We start from the raw sequence: 15529 nt of genomic DNA, 5'->3' as shown, positions 1-15529 counted from the left end.
AGTTTAAGAGGTCAAACAAACTGTAAAAAAAAAAAACATGCATGGATGAATCATTTACAATAAGATCAATAACATGCATTTAGAAAATACCTAGGGTGAATTTTCATTTCATGCCTACTTGAATAACCCTTTTGAAGATGGTTAATCATAAAGAATCAGTCTTCTACAAAATGAACCTGTATATGAGCTATTGAACTTTAGAGTGTAATCAGTGATTCTGTCATACATGCTGATGCTGCTCACTGCACCATGTGAAAGAGCGTCTCCTGCTGCCATTGGTGGCTTATTATTTCTTAATATCTCATATGTGTTGTATTCAAATAGAGTTTCTGATAGGCTAGTATTAATATAATAAAATAGTTTTAACATAACAAAAATTAAATTCTAGAATATAATTCTATTCTATTAATGAATAAAAATAGAACAGATAACACAACAGAATGGGTCTTTAGGCTACTATTGTGCTGATATTATCAATAGGTACTGTACAATGTTTTCCTTTATTTAACATTTTACTATGATTGCAATATAATCAAATCAGTACAAAACGTGAACTTTAGCTTTGTGAAATAGAATAAAATGTGACTGAGATAAATTAACCAGCCATGTTTTAATCGGTCTGTTTGCTTAGTGTGCCTATTTTCGATTTATTTATTTTATTTAATCCAACTATTCCACAATGTCCTTTGGCCTATTTGTAGTTCTGCACAGTAGTATCAAATTTAAATTAATTACAAAATAATTCCACACTGATTCATGGAATAATGTATTGGATTAATGATTCTTTTGAAGAAGGCTGATCAGAAAGACAAACACACCCTCTCCTGACACACCATCTATCCTCAGGAACTGTGAGTGGTGAACGTACGCTGATCTGTAAGCATCATTCACCCACAGCCTTTGTATGCAATGCCACTTTATTCTGCAGCCTCTCTGTTTAAACCATCTCAGATCGAAATAAAATTCAATTGCATTTCTGATCATGTTTCCGCATTAAATTGACAGGCGCGTAACATGAGCAGGTTTGGAGAATAGGATTGTGTCGAAACCTAGTGAGCTACCTACCTAGACAGCATTTTTACGCGTTCGAATTCGAATACGATACGCCCAAAATGCGGTCTAGGTAGGCAACTCACTAGGTTTGAAGACACAGCCAGGGTGTGAGGTTTTTTGACATGAATTTCTGTTTGTAGTAGACATATCAGCAAGTAAATAACCACTTATTTGAATGGGTATGAAACTAATGAAACCAGAAAACAATGAAGAGTCACTTTTCGCCCTTGCTTTACAGATTACAAGCCGAATGAAGTACCAGAATCAGTTTTCTCAGTCAAACGCACGGGCCGTTCCTCACAGCATCATCTGCCGCGATACAGGCACGCGGAAACGAACGCGTCTTACCTGCTCGCGCGCTGAGAGCTCTTTCTCCAGCTGCCGGTGTTTGTTATGCCACACCAGATAATGTAGGTGATAGCGACTCTTGTCCGGAGTTTTTCTGGCAGAAATCATCCTCAGTGCATAGTTCGCTGCTGCTCTCTCCCCCGTTCCGTTTCCCTGGTTTTGTGCGGTATCAGTTACTTTTGTAAAGGGCGCGTGCTATATTATTATTGCTGAGACGACCGATAAGGGCATTTCTCTCCCTTTTCGTATTCAGCATCCCTTTTTGCATAGTAGCTTCTCATTTAACGTCTCTATGTTGAAAGGCAATTTAAAGCTAACGCGTGTGCACGAACGCTCTCCGTTGTGTTCTTCACTCCTCCTAGTCTCTTCTCCCTCTCCTCTCTCACTCAAACGCGCGCGCGCGCGCACACGCACGCTCGCGGAGGCTGAGGCAGGGCTCTCGAAAGCGACTCGCACCTATGAGCCATTGAACTTCTGTGTGTGATTCTGTCATACATGCTGATGCTGCTCACTGCGCCATGGGAGAGGATATAGAGAGAACATCTCATTCTGCCATCTGTCTTAATATTTCTTATTATATATATGTATGTATATATATATATATATATATATATATATATATATATATATATATATATATATATATATATATATATATATATATATATATATATATATATATATATATATATATATTAACAGAACATAAATTCAATTCTAAATTAGAATTCTGTTCTTTTAACAGAATGGAACAGATATAGAATGAAAAAGGGTCTTTATTGTATAGGCTACTATTGTGCTGATTTTTATCAATTTCTATAGGCCTATATTAAATACCAATGTATTCCTTTATCATCCAGACTAGACTAAACTAAACTGTATTGCAATAAGATCAAATCATTTAGTACAAAACTTGAACTTCTGCTTCATGAAATATAATAAAATGTATAACTGAGACAAACTTAACCAGTCATATTTTAATCTGACTGCTTTAATTGGTCTACTATCAAAATAAATGTCTTATGACTTCAATAGAATCAAATTGAGTTTTTTTCAGTAGTTGATCTTAAAACTTTGATACTTAAAATACAATAGAATATTTTCAATTGTGATGACATTATTAATATCTATTGTGGAACGTATACCTTTATCCATATAATTCATCCACCATTTAAACCAGATGACTAATATTAGCCATATACTGCAATATGATCAAATATTGAAATTTATTAAAGGGATAGTTAACCCAAAAATGATAAAAATTTGTAACCAAGCAGATCTCGCCCCCCACTGACTAGGAAAAAGACATACTATGGTAGTCAATGGGGGGTGAGATCTGCTTGGTTACAAACAAATATCTTCCTTTGTGTTCAGCAGAACAAAGAAATTTATACAGGTTAGGAACAACTTGAGGCCGAGTAAATGATGACAGAATTTGCATTTTTTAATATTTAATATTGCTTTCTCACATAAAACATGATCACAATACATATAAACGTCAGTAGTCGCATGTGTTGCCAGTGGAAATCCTCTGAGCACAATATTGAAGTTAGGCTACTAATGATTCATATTATAAAATTTAAAAAATTTCAAAGTAACATTAAAATATGATATGAAACAAAGTAATCCAAAAGATATGCATAATCTTGGTTTACATTTTCCTTTTTGCCCCCAATTGCAAATTTTGTACTTTATTGCTTGCAGATTTCTATTGGGTTTTATCTGAGCTATATGTTCAAATTTTAATAGCATTTTTATTGTTTCTGTTACAGTTGTGACAATAAAGCACATTCTTCACACACTTACAGAAAAAAGCATAGTTTATTTCATGAGCCTAAAAGAAAAAATACAACCAAATAGCTTGACAGAATAGAATAGAATAGAATAGAATAGAATAGAATAGAATAGAATAGAATAGAATAGAATGTGGAGTACTAAAATATTATTATACATTACCATATTTACTGAATAAAAATGTAAAAACAAAATCTTTCATTTAATTATTTATTATAGGCCTATTTAATGTTTATTAATTCGGCTATTGTAGTTATGCAAATAAAGTTATGTAAAATTCATCTACACTGGTGGGCATGACTGCATGTCCCTCTGCTCTGTCTGCCCCCGCCTGTGCGATAACGACGGTGGGGCAAGAGAAAGAAAGCGAGAGAGCGAGAGACAGACGTCAGAGAGAGGGAGAATATGCAGCCCGCCATACAGAAGTGTATAGGGCAGTGGATGTAAATAAACCGTGTACTGTATCCATACTTTTCTTATTCCCACCCCCTTTTGCCCGAGACAGAGACGGGGCTTTGATAATGGTCGGGGAAAAAAGATTAGTGGGGACGCCCAGAATTAAATAATCTGATAGCGTAAGGGGCCTTCTGCAAATTTTGATTCATTCAAAGGAATCGTGAAGTCCTTGCAGCGTTAAGACAGAAGACCCGCAGAAAAAAGGAAGGAGAGAGAGAAGGGTGAGGACCGGGAGCGCTGGAGAGCTCGTCGCCGGCTTCCGGACATTCAGGGCGGCATTAAAATCGCAGACGTCGCTCCTGGGGGGACAGCAAGCCAAATATCTTAAGTATTGGACTCAAATCTCTGGAAGCGGTAGATTTTGTTTTAGCGATGTCCAGGAAAGTCCAAAGAAGCGAGGTGTGCGCCGACTGCAGTGCACCAGGTAAGGCTGAGATTTATGGATTGAGGCGTTGTTGTGAGCTATGGCTGTCCGGAACTCGGTCGAGCGCGGCGGCGAGCTGGTGAACAGCAAGCCCACATATGGGCAGGGATACTCGGTTAAGCGCGTCAGGAAAATGGCCGAATATTAAGGACGATACTGCGGCCCAACAAACCTGCTCCCTTAAATCCACTCTTAATTTACTACTGCATCTATCTACGGTTTATAACAACGGTTGTCCATAAATTAGAGCCTTTTGTCTATTTACAAAACTTGTATAGCTATAAATTTGAGCTTCTAATTGCATTTAAGTTACCCTTCCGTGGCTAAAGTTTTATCCGTTGCTTGTTAGCACTCATTCTAAGCCAGATGACAAGCCTACGGGCTGCTGTCAATTAAAAGCACCAGATTTATACTATAGGCCGGCCCTTGTATATACACAAATTGTAGTGACAGTTAACTATGTTGAAGTGAGTTTTAGTTCATATTCAGCACGAAAACGGGCTCTGTAGTGAACAATGCTAACTGACAGTAGCTAGGCTCGGTTGCCAAGTAGCCTGCGGACTCTCGTATGACTCCCTTGCCAGTATTTGAGTAAAACTCAATTCCTGTTTTTACAAACGTTAAATGCATTATGGCTACGAGAGTAGCAGTTCAGTTTATCCGGTACTAGTTAATCTGAACTAGTTAACTAACTAGAGTTAGCAGGTTGACAGGCACATCAAACTCTGACGTGGGTCAGTATTTGGTTGTTTATGCACAACTTTGTTTCTAGATAATAATTTTGTTGGTAGATATTGATTAGTTACACATTTCCTGTATGTTTATTCATTTGTTTTTTATTTCTGGTACTATATGCTGTTTCTGAGTATCTAAATAACATTATTTGAGACATATCATTTATTTCAATTCAATTCAGTATCAATTATAATATATATTTCTGTATGCTGCTGTATATTGTGAAGAGTTTTAATATTTTTTTATTATTCTCAAAAGCCAAAAATGCTTAAACCAGCCTAAACTGGTCTTACCTGGTTTAAGCTGGTCTCCCAACAGACCACACCAGCTAAAAACCTCAAACCAGCTTATGCTGGTTTATGTTACTGTATTTCTGCAATGATTATGAGCAGTGGCAAAAATCATAGTTAGCAGCAGCAATCAATGATATATAGATCTATTTATTGTATAGGTTTCCACTGATCAAGGTTGCAAAAGGGCTTTTACATAGTTGAACATATGTTTGAGTTGTTCATTACTGTTTCTAGTCCCATCACACGTGCCCTTGGACGAGGCACAATTTCCTAAATACTACTGTGAAAAAGATGCAAGTCGACCCTGCATTTATGTTTTAACTAAAGAGGAACTTCCTATGTTGTCTGGCTTTTAGTCCCAATATTGCTCAATAAGTTGCCAGCAGTATAAACCACCCAAAAAAAGACATAATAAAGCCTTTAGTTGTTTACAAAACATATTTTTGATGCCGCTCAGCTGTGCCGTCACTTCTAGCCCACCCTTGGCCTTGCTCATTTGGCTTCACCGTCCCCATGGGGGTGACCAAGGGGTGGTACGGGGGGCATGACAGCTGCTCCCTCATTCACAGCTGCTCTCTCTCCAGGAATGTACGTGTATGTGGGAGCGTGTTTCGTTTTTGACAGTTTAGTTCTGTTTCACCACCTCAGCTACCTGCAGTCATGCTCTAAGGTCGACCTCAAGCACCAACGCCCCTAGCCGACCACTCCACATCTGGGCGCTTGTGTGTCTTTTTGCATCCTCACACACTCCTTGTCCTTGCGTTGGCCCATCCCGCGGTGCTGATCGAGGTTGTCATTTTTGTGTTTGACATGTTGTAGGAATGTAGCTAATGGTGAGTGTGTCGGAAGGTGAGGAAATGATGACTGAGAGAGGAGGAGGAGGAGGGGTGGTGGGCAGACAGACAGATGCATTCTGGTAAATGTGTTATGAGAATGAATGAATGTGTGGAAGATTGTCAATTGGATGGCCACTGAGGACTGAATGGCGCCGTGTGCAATGAGTCTGTGTGCGTACGTAAGCGTTAGAGTGTGTACATGTAAAATTTCATTAGACGCAGAGAGAAAGTCAGGTTTGAGATGGGGAGGGGGGTGAAGATGTTCCTGTTAATGGTTTCAAGCACTTATAGGAAGGATGAGCTTGTTAGTTAAGAAGTATGGCGTCATCTTTGGTTTTCCCACATGCTGGTGCTCACCTCCATCTCTGAGAATCTTTAGACAGTAAAGGGGATTTAATAACGGCATATTATTCTCAGTTAAGCCAATAAATCTTAAGGTCTTCACCACATGCAAGATTTAAACTGTTGGCTGAAATATGAACATTTGGTGGATTAAATAAGCCTTATCTTCTCCTAAAATAAGGAAACAAGCGGGCCAGTTAATTCACATTAATTTTACATGGGATGCCTCCTTCTATTACTTTAACTAAAAGAGAATATGATGGTATCATCTTTAAAATTTTAATTTCATTTTCAAAAAATCACTCTGAAAGAGATTCCAATGTTATTGTTCCTCTGTGCGGTTATCATTATAGTTGTGGTGTGGACTGTGGACTCAAACTTTATTTTTATCTTTATCATTATAGTTATCGTCCTTGGTGTGACTGCGAACGGGCATTTATTCAGCAAGTATGCATTAAATCGGCCAAAATTCCCTGAAAAAATTAATCCTGAACAACAACAACAACAACAACAACAAAACATTCAGTTTCCACAAAAATATTAAGCAGCACAACTCTTTTCAAAGTTGATACTAATAAGAAATGTTTCTTGAGCAGCAAATCAGCATATTGTGATGATTTATGAAGAATAATGTGACTTTGGAGACTGGAGTAATGATGCTGAAAATTCAGCTTTGCCATCACAGGAATAAATTACATTTTAAATTGTAATAACATTTCACAATTATTGTTTTTAATTTTAAAACAGTTAAAAAAAAACAACAACCCTGCTTGCTACATATCAGTATTAACATCTTCCATTTTTAGATGTCATATTGTGTTTGCATTCATACAGGAAATCAATAATCATGTTATGACACTGTTTACATGAGTGCAAAATAATCTCCCTCTCACTCTAATCGTATCAAAACCCTGCTTAGTGAGATTCTGTGGATGAGATTATGTGCTTGAAGCATTGTGGGTGCTGGTTTAATTTTAGCCTGATCCTGGGGGTCTGTGGCAGCCAGAGGCACACTTCTGTCACATTTTTCTGTTTACCTGAATGTCACCTTGATCCTGAGTCCTGACTTTGCTCGTACCCTGCCTGCCTGATAGGGGGAGAGCCCTTTGCCTCAGACAAGCTTATTCAGAATAGGGCAGTATGATGTGGACTGCATGGATGCAATAAAGCTTTTTTTATGCCATTGCTTCAGATGTCTACTTGCTTTCATCAGCCCCACCAAAAAATTATAAAATTATTATTTTGTTTTTGAAGCATTTTTTGTATATGTGTCAGAAAGAAATGGCTATATAATTTTATTAAACATTGTTTTCACATATGTTATTAAACTATTAATTTGTAATAATAGATGAAAATTATACAACTTTTAATAAATAATGTAACATGACAGCTATAAATTCATAAATTCACTTTTGCTGGCCAAATAATGTCATAATTCTAATACAAATCATTCTCACAATTTCCACGACCTCATCTGTGTTACTCAACTAGACTTTGGTGACATTTTCTATCAGCAGAATCAATGACAACTGTGTTCAATATAGCAAGAAAAACCAAATGAAGTTATATAAGATGTAGGGAGAAGGCCCAGGAATATAAAAATGCTGTTGTTTTTGTGATCGGTCTAAGCAAAATGAGTAAGCCTTTCCACTTCCTGCCCTTTATGTGCCTTTTTTTGTAGTATTTTAGAAAAGTCAGCCCTCGATTGATGTCGTCTTTTTGCTTATTCGCTCCGATGAAATGTACTTTACTCTATCATGTGTGTTCAGACCCGGGCTGGAGCAGTATAAACCGAGGGGTTCTGATTTGTGATGAATGCTGTTCTGTGCACCGGAGCCTGGGCCGACACATTTCCATCGTCAAACACCTGCGACACAGCGGCTGGCCTCCTTCTTTACTGCAGGTAACTAAAGAGCCTCACTCACACATATTTCTGCTGTTTTCCTCAGGTTCATAGCCTAACAATTGTGTGCATGTGTCTCAGATGGTGCAGACGTTAGCCAGTAACGGCGCTAACTCGATCTGGGAACACTCTCTGCTGGATCCAGCACAAGTTCAGAGTGGGCGCAGGAAACCGAACCCACAAGATAAAGTCCAGTAAGCCATCTCATTAACCATTCATGCATCATATCCCAGAATGTCATAAAAACAGAAGACTGGGGGTGTAATTTTTCTTTTATTGGCCTGTGCAGTATGTAATTGTGCTCCTGGAGCTCCACTGAGACCAGACTAGCAAATCTGCTCACACAGAATAAATGAGAGGAGATCTCAAAAGTAAAATACAGAGTAATTAAAAAGGAATTTGCCAGTGTAGGGTTGTCAAAAGTACCGACTTCGGTACCAAGTCAGCACTGAAATTTAAAATGTGTCGATACATTACCAGCATTTCCCCCTAGCATTTTGAGCACTGTTGAGCAGATTGAGAACTTGGTACCAAAGTTTGAATGGGGAAAGGCCAAGCTAAACTTTTGATGGTAAGATCTGTTTTTAATTGATGATTTGTATGGTTTGAATTGAGTCAAAAAGGAACCTTTTTTTTTTATTAATAAACAGCATTGACCGTATTGATTAGTGGTTCAACGGATCACAAAACTCACGGTTCGGATCATATCACGGTTATTAAGTCACGGATTGGATCATTTTTCAGATCAGCACAAAAAAACAACTTTTTGGGGGGTGTAACTTTGCATTTATTACTTAGCCCACTTAAACTACTCCGATACCACAGCAGAAACTGCTAGCCTAACTAATACATTATTAAAGGCAAGTGAACAGATGGTAAAAAGAACAAATAATGTACACCAATTACAAGCATAGATAAATACAACAAATAAAGTTACAAATAAAGTATAAGGTCTAACTGTAGTATAAATTTTCGTGTACAGAAATGTAATAATTAAATGTAAAATGACACTGTTCACTGTATAAATGTAATATAGATTAATCTTTGTTAAAGCTGTGTTTTGTTGTTTGATTACATGACAGACAACAGCAGGTATTTATAGGTTGCTGTCACTTTAAGAGTAAGACTCCATAACCGCACACATCTGAATTCTCACCTCATTCAATTAAGACATAACCGAATGTGTTTACGAGAATACTTGCCGAGAGGGGTATTTTGACTGACATAATGCGTGAATGTGTCCATCCAAGTGCATTGAGGACGCGAAAGAGAAATCAATTTGGAGTTTGCAAGCTATCTAAAACGCACCTCTCTCTGTGTGTGCACGTGAGCCTTGTATGTATGTGCGTACTGATAAAAGCGTGGCGTGCGATACCGAATTAATTCCTCTTTTGCCTCTTCTAGTGATGGAATGGTTTTATATCTTTTTAATGTGTAAACTAGCAAGACAAAACACGTGCAAATGATAACCTTTCACTCTATTGCGGTTAAACTTGCAATTGATCCACGAATCGCATGCGAGCCGAAATGTGGGGCTTGGTCCTATCCGATCCGTTTAACCACTAGTATCGATGTAGGCAGGACTATGGACCATGTGTCCCATTTTATAGTGATTGATTAATTGATTTTGAAATTGATCTATTGTATCTATGTTTGTATCTTTCACCCCACAGCCCCACTAAGTCAGAGTTCATTCGCGCCAAGTACCAGATGTTAGCCTTTGTCCACAAGCTGCCCTGCCGTGATGATGATGGGGTCACTACGAAGGACCTCAGCAAGGTGAGACAACCCACTCTTTATCTCAGTCTCTTCCCTCTCGCTCTCATTCCATCTTTCCTCCTCGGCCTCTCTTTGCTCCCCACTGTCTGTGCCCTTGCAGGAGGGCCCTTAAAATGACACCCCGCTAGTGAATAAATGTGCCTTTCTCAGTGCTATTGAATGGCCCTAATGAGAGGATACGCAGGAGGTCTGCTTGCTGGGTCTCTCTGTCTTTCTCTCTCACACACTCGCTTATTCTCTTGTTCTTGCCTGCAGCAACTGCACTCAAGTGTGCGGACAGGAAGTCTGGAGACGTGTTTACGGTTGCTGTCACTGGGGGCACAAGCCAACTTCTTTCACCCGGTAAGATCTGCCATCTCGCACAGTTCTCTCTCTGGTCTGTCAGTTATTCTACATCATATCTAAAACAGATCTTATGATTACTAGATTGTTAGATAATGGATACCAATTTTATGTTGTTCATTGTGTGAACAGAGAATCTGTTTCTGTGTCAAACTATGGACATTATTGTTCATTGTATCCAACTGTTTATAACATTTTGTTTGGTTTTTTCAGATCTCATCCAATGCGTACATATTTTCCAAACCAAAATATGTCTAGTTTTCTTTCCTTTCTTTCCTCTAAAGATATTACTATGGCAAACAATGTAGATACATCAGATATTGTATACATTGTCTGGGGGGGGAAAAAAGGATTAGATTTCATGAGTTGCAAAGATTGTATTTGAAAACAGCAGAGTGAACAGAGCCTGCAATCTGTGGTGGTCAAACATCTGATGTTCCCTCCACAGGAAAAGGGCACAACCCCTTTGCACGTGGCTGCCAAAGCGGGGCAGGTTCTGCAGGCCGAGCTGCTGGTGGTGTATGGAGCGGATCCAGGAGCTCCAGATATCAATGGCCGCACACCTATAGACTATGCGCGGTAAATATGATGATGGCAAAGCTGAATTTTCAGCATCATTACTCCTTCAGTCTTCAGTGTCACATGATCCTTCAAAAATCATTCTTATATGCTTATTGGGTGCTCAAGAAACTTTTTTTTTTATTATTATTAATGTTACAAACAGTTGCTTAATATTTTTCTGTAAACTGTGATCTATTTTACATGAAAACGTTTGTAATATTACAAGTGTCTTTAGTTTCATTCAATTTAATGCATCCTTTGTTGAGAAAAAGTATTGATTTCTTTCAAAAAGAAAATCTTACTGACCTCAAACTTTTGAATATATAATATAATATAATATAATATAATATAATATAATATAATATAATATAATATAATATAATATAATATATATATAATATAATATAATATAAAAGGGCAGTAAGTTTTGGAAGATCATTTTTAGTCCATCTCTGCAAGACGGACATTTCAGGATAAGAGATGGACTAAAAGTGAACTCCCACACCTTACTGCCAGATTCTGGAAGATAAATTCTTCAAACAGTAGTAAAAGAGGATGTGGTGCTGGTCCTTCAGGAGTCACTCTCAAGCTGTCTGTCTATAAGGCCTAAAAAACCCAGTCTTCATGTATTTTATAACACTTCAGCTTGTGATTCTTATTAAGTGTGGGTCATTTTTTAGGATTCTTTAGCTAACCTAAGTCTCTGAGATCCTGACACCTTGCACTTCTGGAGACTCCAGGTAAAGGCTGGTTCACACTGTGCGATTTTGGCCACGATTTGGTCGTCTGAGACAAATTTTGCAAATCCTAAAAGATTCCTATAATCCTAGCCTAAAATCTGTTGTCTTTGATCGCTAGTTTGACATGTTCACCGACAGCCGGTTAATGACCATTGCGATCAAATTTTACCTCCGACGAAATTCTGGCAGTGTCAGAAGATTTTGCGCACAATCCTGCAGTGTGACTTCTCCTACGACGAACGTCAAAATGTCTTCGTTTTTCAAGACAAGCCGTGATCAAAATTAATGATAGAGATGTCGTTGTTAGCCACCATTTCAGTCCCGTGTGTAACGCAGCTCACTGTCATCGAATGTGTATGTTTTGATGATGTAAAACTCCGGACAAGTTTTCATGCGCGCGTCCGTTTTTAACGCGTCTTGACTGTCATACAGTCTGACATTAATGACAGCTGAGATCCCACAGTGTGACATGAGGATCATGTTCGTACAGTCTGACAAGTAACCATCGTAAAGGACTATTATAAATCGCACTGTGTGAACCCGGCTTTAGGTTAGCTAAAGAATCCTAAAAAATGACCTGCTCTTAATAAGAATCACAAGCTGAAGTGTTATAAAATACATGAAGACTGGGTTTTTATAGGCCTTATAGACAGACAGCTTGAGAGTGACTCCTGAAGGACCAGCACCACATCCTCTTTTACCACTGTTTGAAGAATTTATCATCCAGAATCTGGCAGTAAGGTGTGGGAGTTCACTTTTAGTCCATCTCTTATCCTGAAATGTCCGTCTTGCAGAGATGGACTAAAAATGATCTTCCAAAACTTACTGCCAGATTCTTTTTTGGCTCATTTTGCCTATAAAAGAAAACCTGCCTAAAAATTCTGCACACCGGAATATGAGGCATTTTTCATTTCCAGGCTTCATAAACAATTATATATCAATTAGATGTGCATTAACAATTAGATGTGGATTGGAATTGGTAAAATGTGCTTGGAAAAAAAAATATGATCAGAAAATTAACTTGCCTAATAATTCTGCACACAGTGTATATAAAAAATATATATATATATATATATATATATATATATATATATATAATATAATTATACATGATAATTTATTTATATATTATTATTATTATATATTCTTGTTGTTGTAGGTTTATAGTGATCTAAAGTCTTCAGTTTGTGACTGTGTTCTTGCAGGCAAGCAGGTCACGTGGAGCTCGCCGAGCGCTTGGTGGAGTGTCAGTATGAGCTCACGGACAGACTGGCCTTTTACCTGTGTGGACGTCGCCCAGGTGAGCTTAGAATATTTTAACCAGCAACCATTGTATAAGATGTTTTACAATATTTGGTGTTTCCTTTAATAATAAATTTTTTTGTTGCTTCATAGAAGTCCAAATTGCAGTGAGTGTTGATTAAAAAGGGTTTATAGTGCATTTCTAACATGTTCATTGCACTTTCTACATAAAAATAGGCTCAGCGACAACTCTTATTACACCAAAGTCTCTGCTGTGCTGCTTACACATGCAGCGTGAATACTGTTACCTGTTAATTTGTGCATCAAAAAATATGTCCTACTTGCGTGTGTGGTGTGAAACAGAACAGTCTGTCCTTCCAAATGAGAAAGAAAACATGTTTTTCTTTCGTCTGTGTTTTTGCAGATCACAAGAATGGTCATTATATCATCCCTCAGATGGCAGACAGGTACATTGTTTGTGTATGAGAGTGTGTCTGATTCAGAATGGAAATAAATTTTGAAACGCATCAATGCAGTTTTATTTATTACCTGTCATTATGCATGATATCCTCCCTCAAGTCTTTTCCATAGAGCTGCTCATACAGGGTAGATACAGTGTACTAAGCTCAGTTGGCAGCGGGTGTATTTGAGTGTGCTGGCCAGCAGGTTGCGCCACACGATCAATCGGTTTGAATTAGGGCAGAGTGTGTCCCTAACCTCTGTAGCGCTGACACCTCAAATGCACCACAGCTGAAAGAACTTTACTGACCTGTCCGGAAGTAGTGTTGATATGGGGCCTATCCCTTTTCTTTCTCTCTCTATCTGTCTGTTTTCTGCTCACTTTTCGGTCTCGCTCACTCGTTCTCTGTTCTCTCCATCTTGCTGCGCTTTTGGAGGCAGAGCTCGCCCTAAGTGCCCGACGCAGAGGTATCTCTTTCTCTCACTTCTCACCCCCCTCTCCATAAACCCTGCTCTCTTTCTTTCTCACATGGCCTTCATCTGGATGTGGGTGTCTGAAAAGATGAGGCAGGAGTTGGAGAAAACGTCTACACTTGAACATTATCCTGTTATTTACACATTTAAAGTCAACATGAAATTAAAATTGACCATTGTTGCCTTAATACATCTTCCTTGTCTTATTGTGCACAAATTTGTGCATGTTATTATTCAGTGCTTCACCTCAGAAAAAATGTCCTTTCACTTTAGCCATATAGGATATAATGTTAACCAATAATCAAATAACTAGATAATGGTTTTAGTTAAAAATAACACTGGTTTTAGGCTACTGATGTATGTAATGTAGCCTGCCTTGTTTGTAGTAATGCAATAATTCAGTGCTGGTTAATGTTAATAGAATAAAAGTTATCATTACCATTAATTTTGACCCACATTTCACTCAAATAAAACAGTGTAAACTCACTTTTAGGTGATAACATTCTAGTATGGAGCATCACAATCCAATCAATTCCTAATGGATTAAATCATGTTTAAAAAAAGTACATCACCTCCTCATCTTTTTCGGCTACCCGTGTCCTGTCCCCACACTTCATCCATTCATCCAGCTCCTCATTCCCACCTCTCTCCTTTCCTCTCTCCTCATCTTTCTCTGTCCGCATGACTCCAGCATCCTTTTACTCCTGTGTCTGTGTCTTTGTCTTTGTGTAGCCTGGACCTCTCTGAACTGGCCAAGGCAGCCAAGAAGAAGCTTCAAGCGGTGAGTGATGCAGGTTAATGAGCTGCTACAGGGAATTAAAGTGTTAGTTCACCCAAAAATTAATTTTCTGTCATTATTTACTCACCCTCATGTCGTTACACATCTGTAAGACCTTTGTTCATCTTTCGAACTTTCGAATTAAGATATTTTTGATGAAATCCAAGAGGTTTTTTTTTATGTCTCATAGAAAGCAAAGTAATCAACACATTCAATGTCCAGAAAAGTAGTAAAGACATCGTTTAAATAATCAATGTGACTGCAGTGGTTTAACCTTAATGTTATGAAGCGACGAAAATACTTTTTGTGCCCAAAAACAAAACAAAACAACTTTATTCATCTATTTCTTTTGTCATTCTCCTATGCTGTTTACTTTGTATAGACAGTTCAGGCTTCTGGGTTGTACGTGAGAACGCCGACTCGGTATTGGCCGAGGCTGTTCACGTGAGCAGCACGACGCATGCATGTGATGCTGACACAGGAGCCGGCCAGTACTGAGACAGCGTTCTGACGTAGAACATGGAAGCGCTTGTTGAATGAAGAAGATATTGTTGAATTTTTGTTTTTGCGCACAAAAAGTATTCTCGTCGCTTCATAAAATTAAGGTTGAACCACTGTAGTCACATGGACTATTTTAACAATGTCTTTACTACTTGAATGTGGTAATTATGTTGCTTTCTATGGGGATAAAAAAAAACTCTCAGATTTCATCAAAAATATCTTAATTTGTGTTCTGAAGATGAATGAAGATCTTACAGGTGTGGAACGACATGAGTGTGAGTAATTAATGACAGAAATTTAATTTTTGGGTGAACTACCCCTTTAAGGGAATTTGAGTTTTTAGACAGGCCCAACACAAAGCAACAAACAATACAGCTTTTCCATTTTAAACTTAAAATATACTTCAGTTGTGACGCAAACACCAACATATGTGTCCAACCAAATGCATAGCCTTTCAAAGTATTCTCTG

General features: G+C 38.1%; 2 protein-coding genes across 4 annotated transcripts in view; one reads left to right on the top strand and one right to left on the bottom strand.

Annotated features, from left to right (window-relative positions):
• ankrd13b (ankyrin repeat domain 13B) overlaps window positions 1-1832 on the bottom strand; it is a 44793-nt gene extending 42961 nt beyond the window's left edge. Inside the window, 1 exon segment of the mRNA XM_048161705.1 lies at window positions 1402-1832. Coding sequence (XP_048017662.1) covers window positions 1402-1509 — 108 coding nt within the window. The 5' untranslated portion in view covers window positions 1510-1832.
• A 1715-nt stretch (window positions 1833-3547) lies between these two features.
• The window catches only part of git1 (G protein-coupled receptor kinase interacting ArfGAP 1), a 28754-nt gene continuing 16772 nt past the window's right edge, over window positions 3548-15529 (top strand). Inside the window, exons 1-10 of one of the 3 annotated variants that reach the window (XM_048162180.1) lie at window positions 3548-4075; window positions 8051-8184; window positions 8266-8378; window positions 9858-9963; window positions 10219-10305; window positions 10754-10884; window positions 12812-12906; window positions 13273-13315; window positions 13749-13775; window positions 14514-14562. In XM_048162180.1, coding sequence (XP_048018137.1) covers window positions 4024-4075; window positions 8051-8184; window positions 8266-8378; window positions 9858-9963; window positions 10219-10305; window positions 10754-10884; window positions 12812-12906; window positions 13273-13315; window positions 13749-13775; window positions 14514-14562 — 837 coding nt within the window. In that variant the 5' untranslated portion in view covers window positions 3548-4023. The remainder of the gene's footprint in view (window positions 4076-8050; window positions 8185-8265; window positions 8379-9857; window positions 9964-10218; window positions 10306-10753; window positions 10885-12811; window positions 12907-13272; window positions 13316-13748; window positions 13776-14513; window positions 14563-15529) is intronic. The other 2 variants (XM_048162178.1, XM_048162179.1) reach the window with 2 other exon arrangements.

The sequence above is a fragment of the Megalobrama amblycephala genome, linkage group LG16, assembly GCF_018812025.1.
Source record: "Megalobrama amblycephala isolate DHTTF-2021 linkage group LG16, ASM1881202v1, whole genome shotgun sequence".
In the NCBI taxonomy this organism is placed as follows: domain Eukaryota; kingdom Metazoa; phylum Chordata; class Actinopteri; order Cypriniformes; family Xenocyprididae; genus Megalobrama; species Megalobrama amblycephala.
This window is presented reverse-complemented; position numbering and strand designations above follow the sequence as displayed.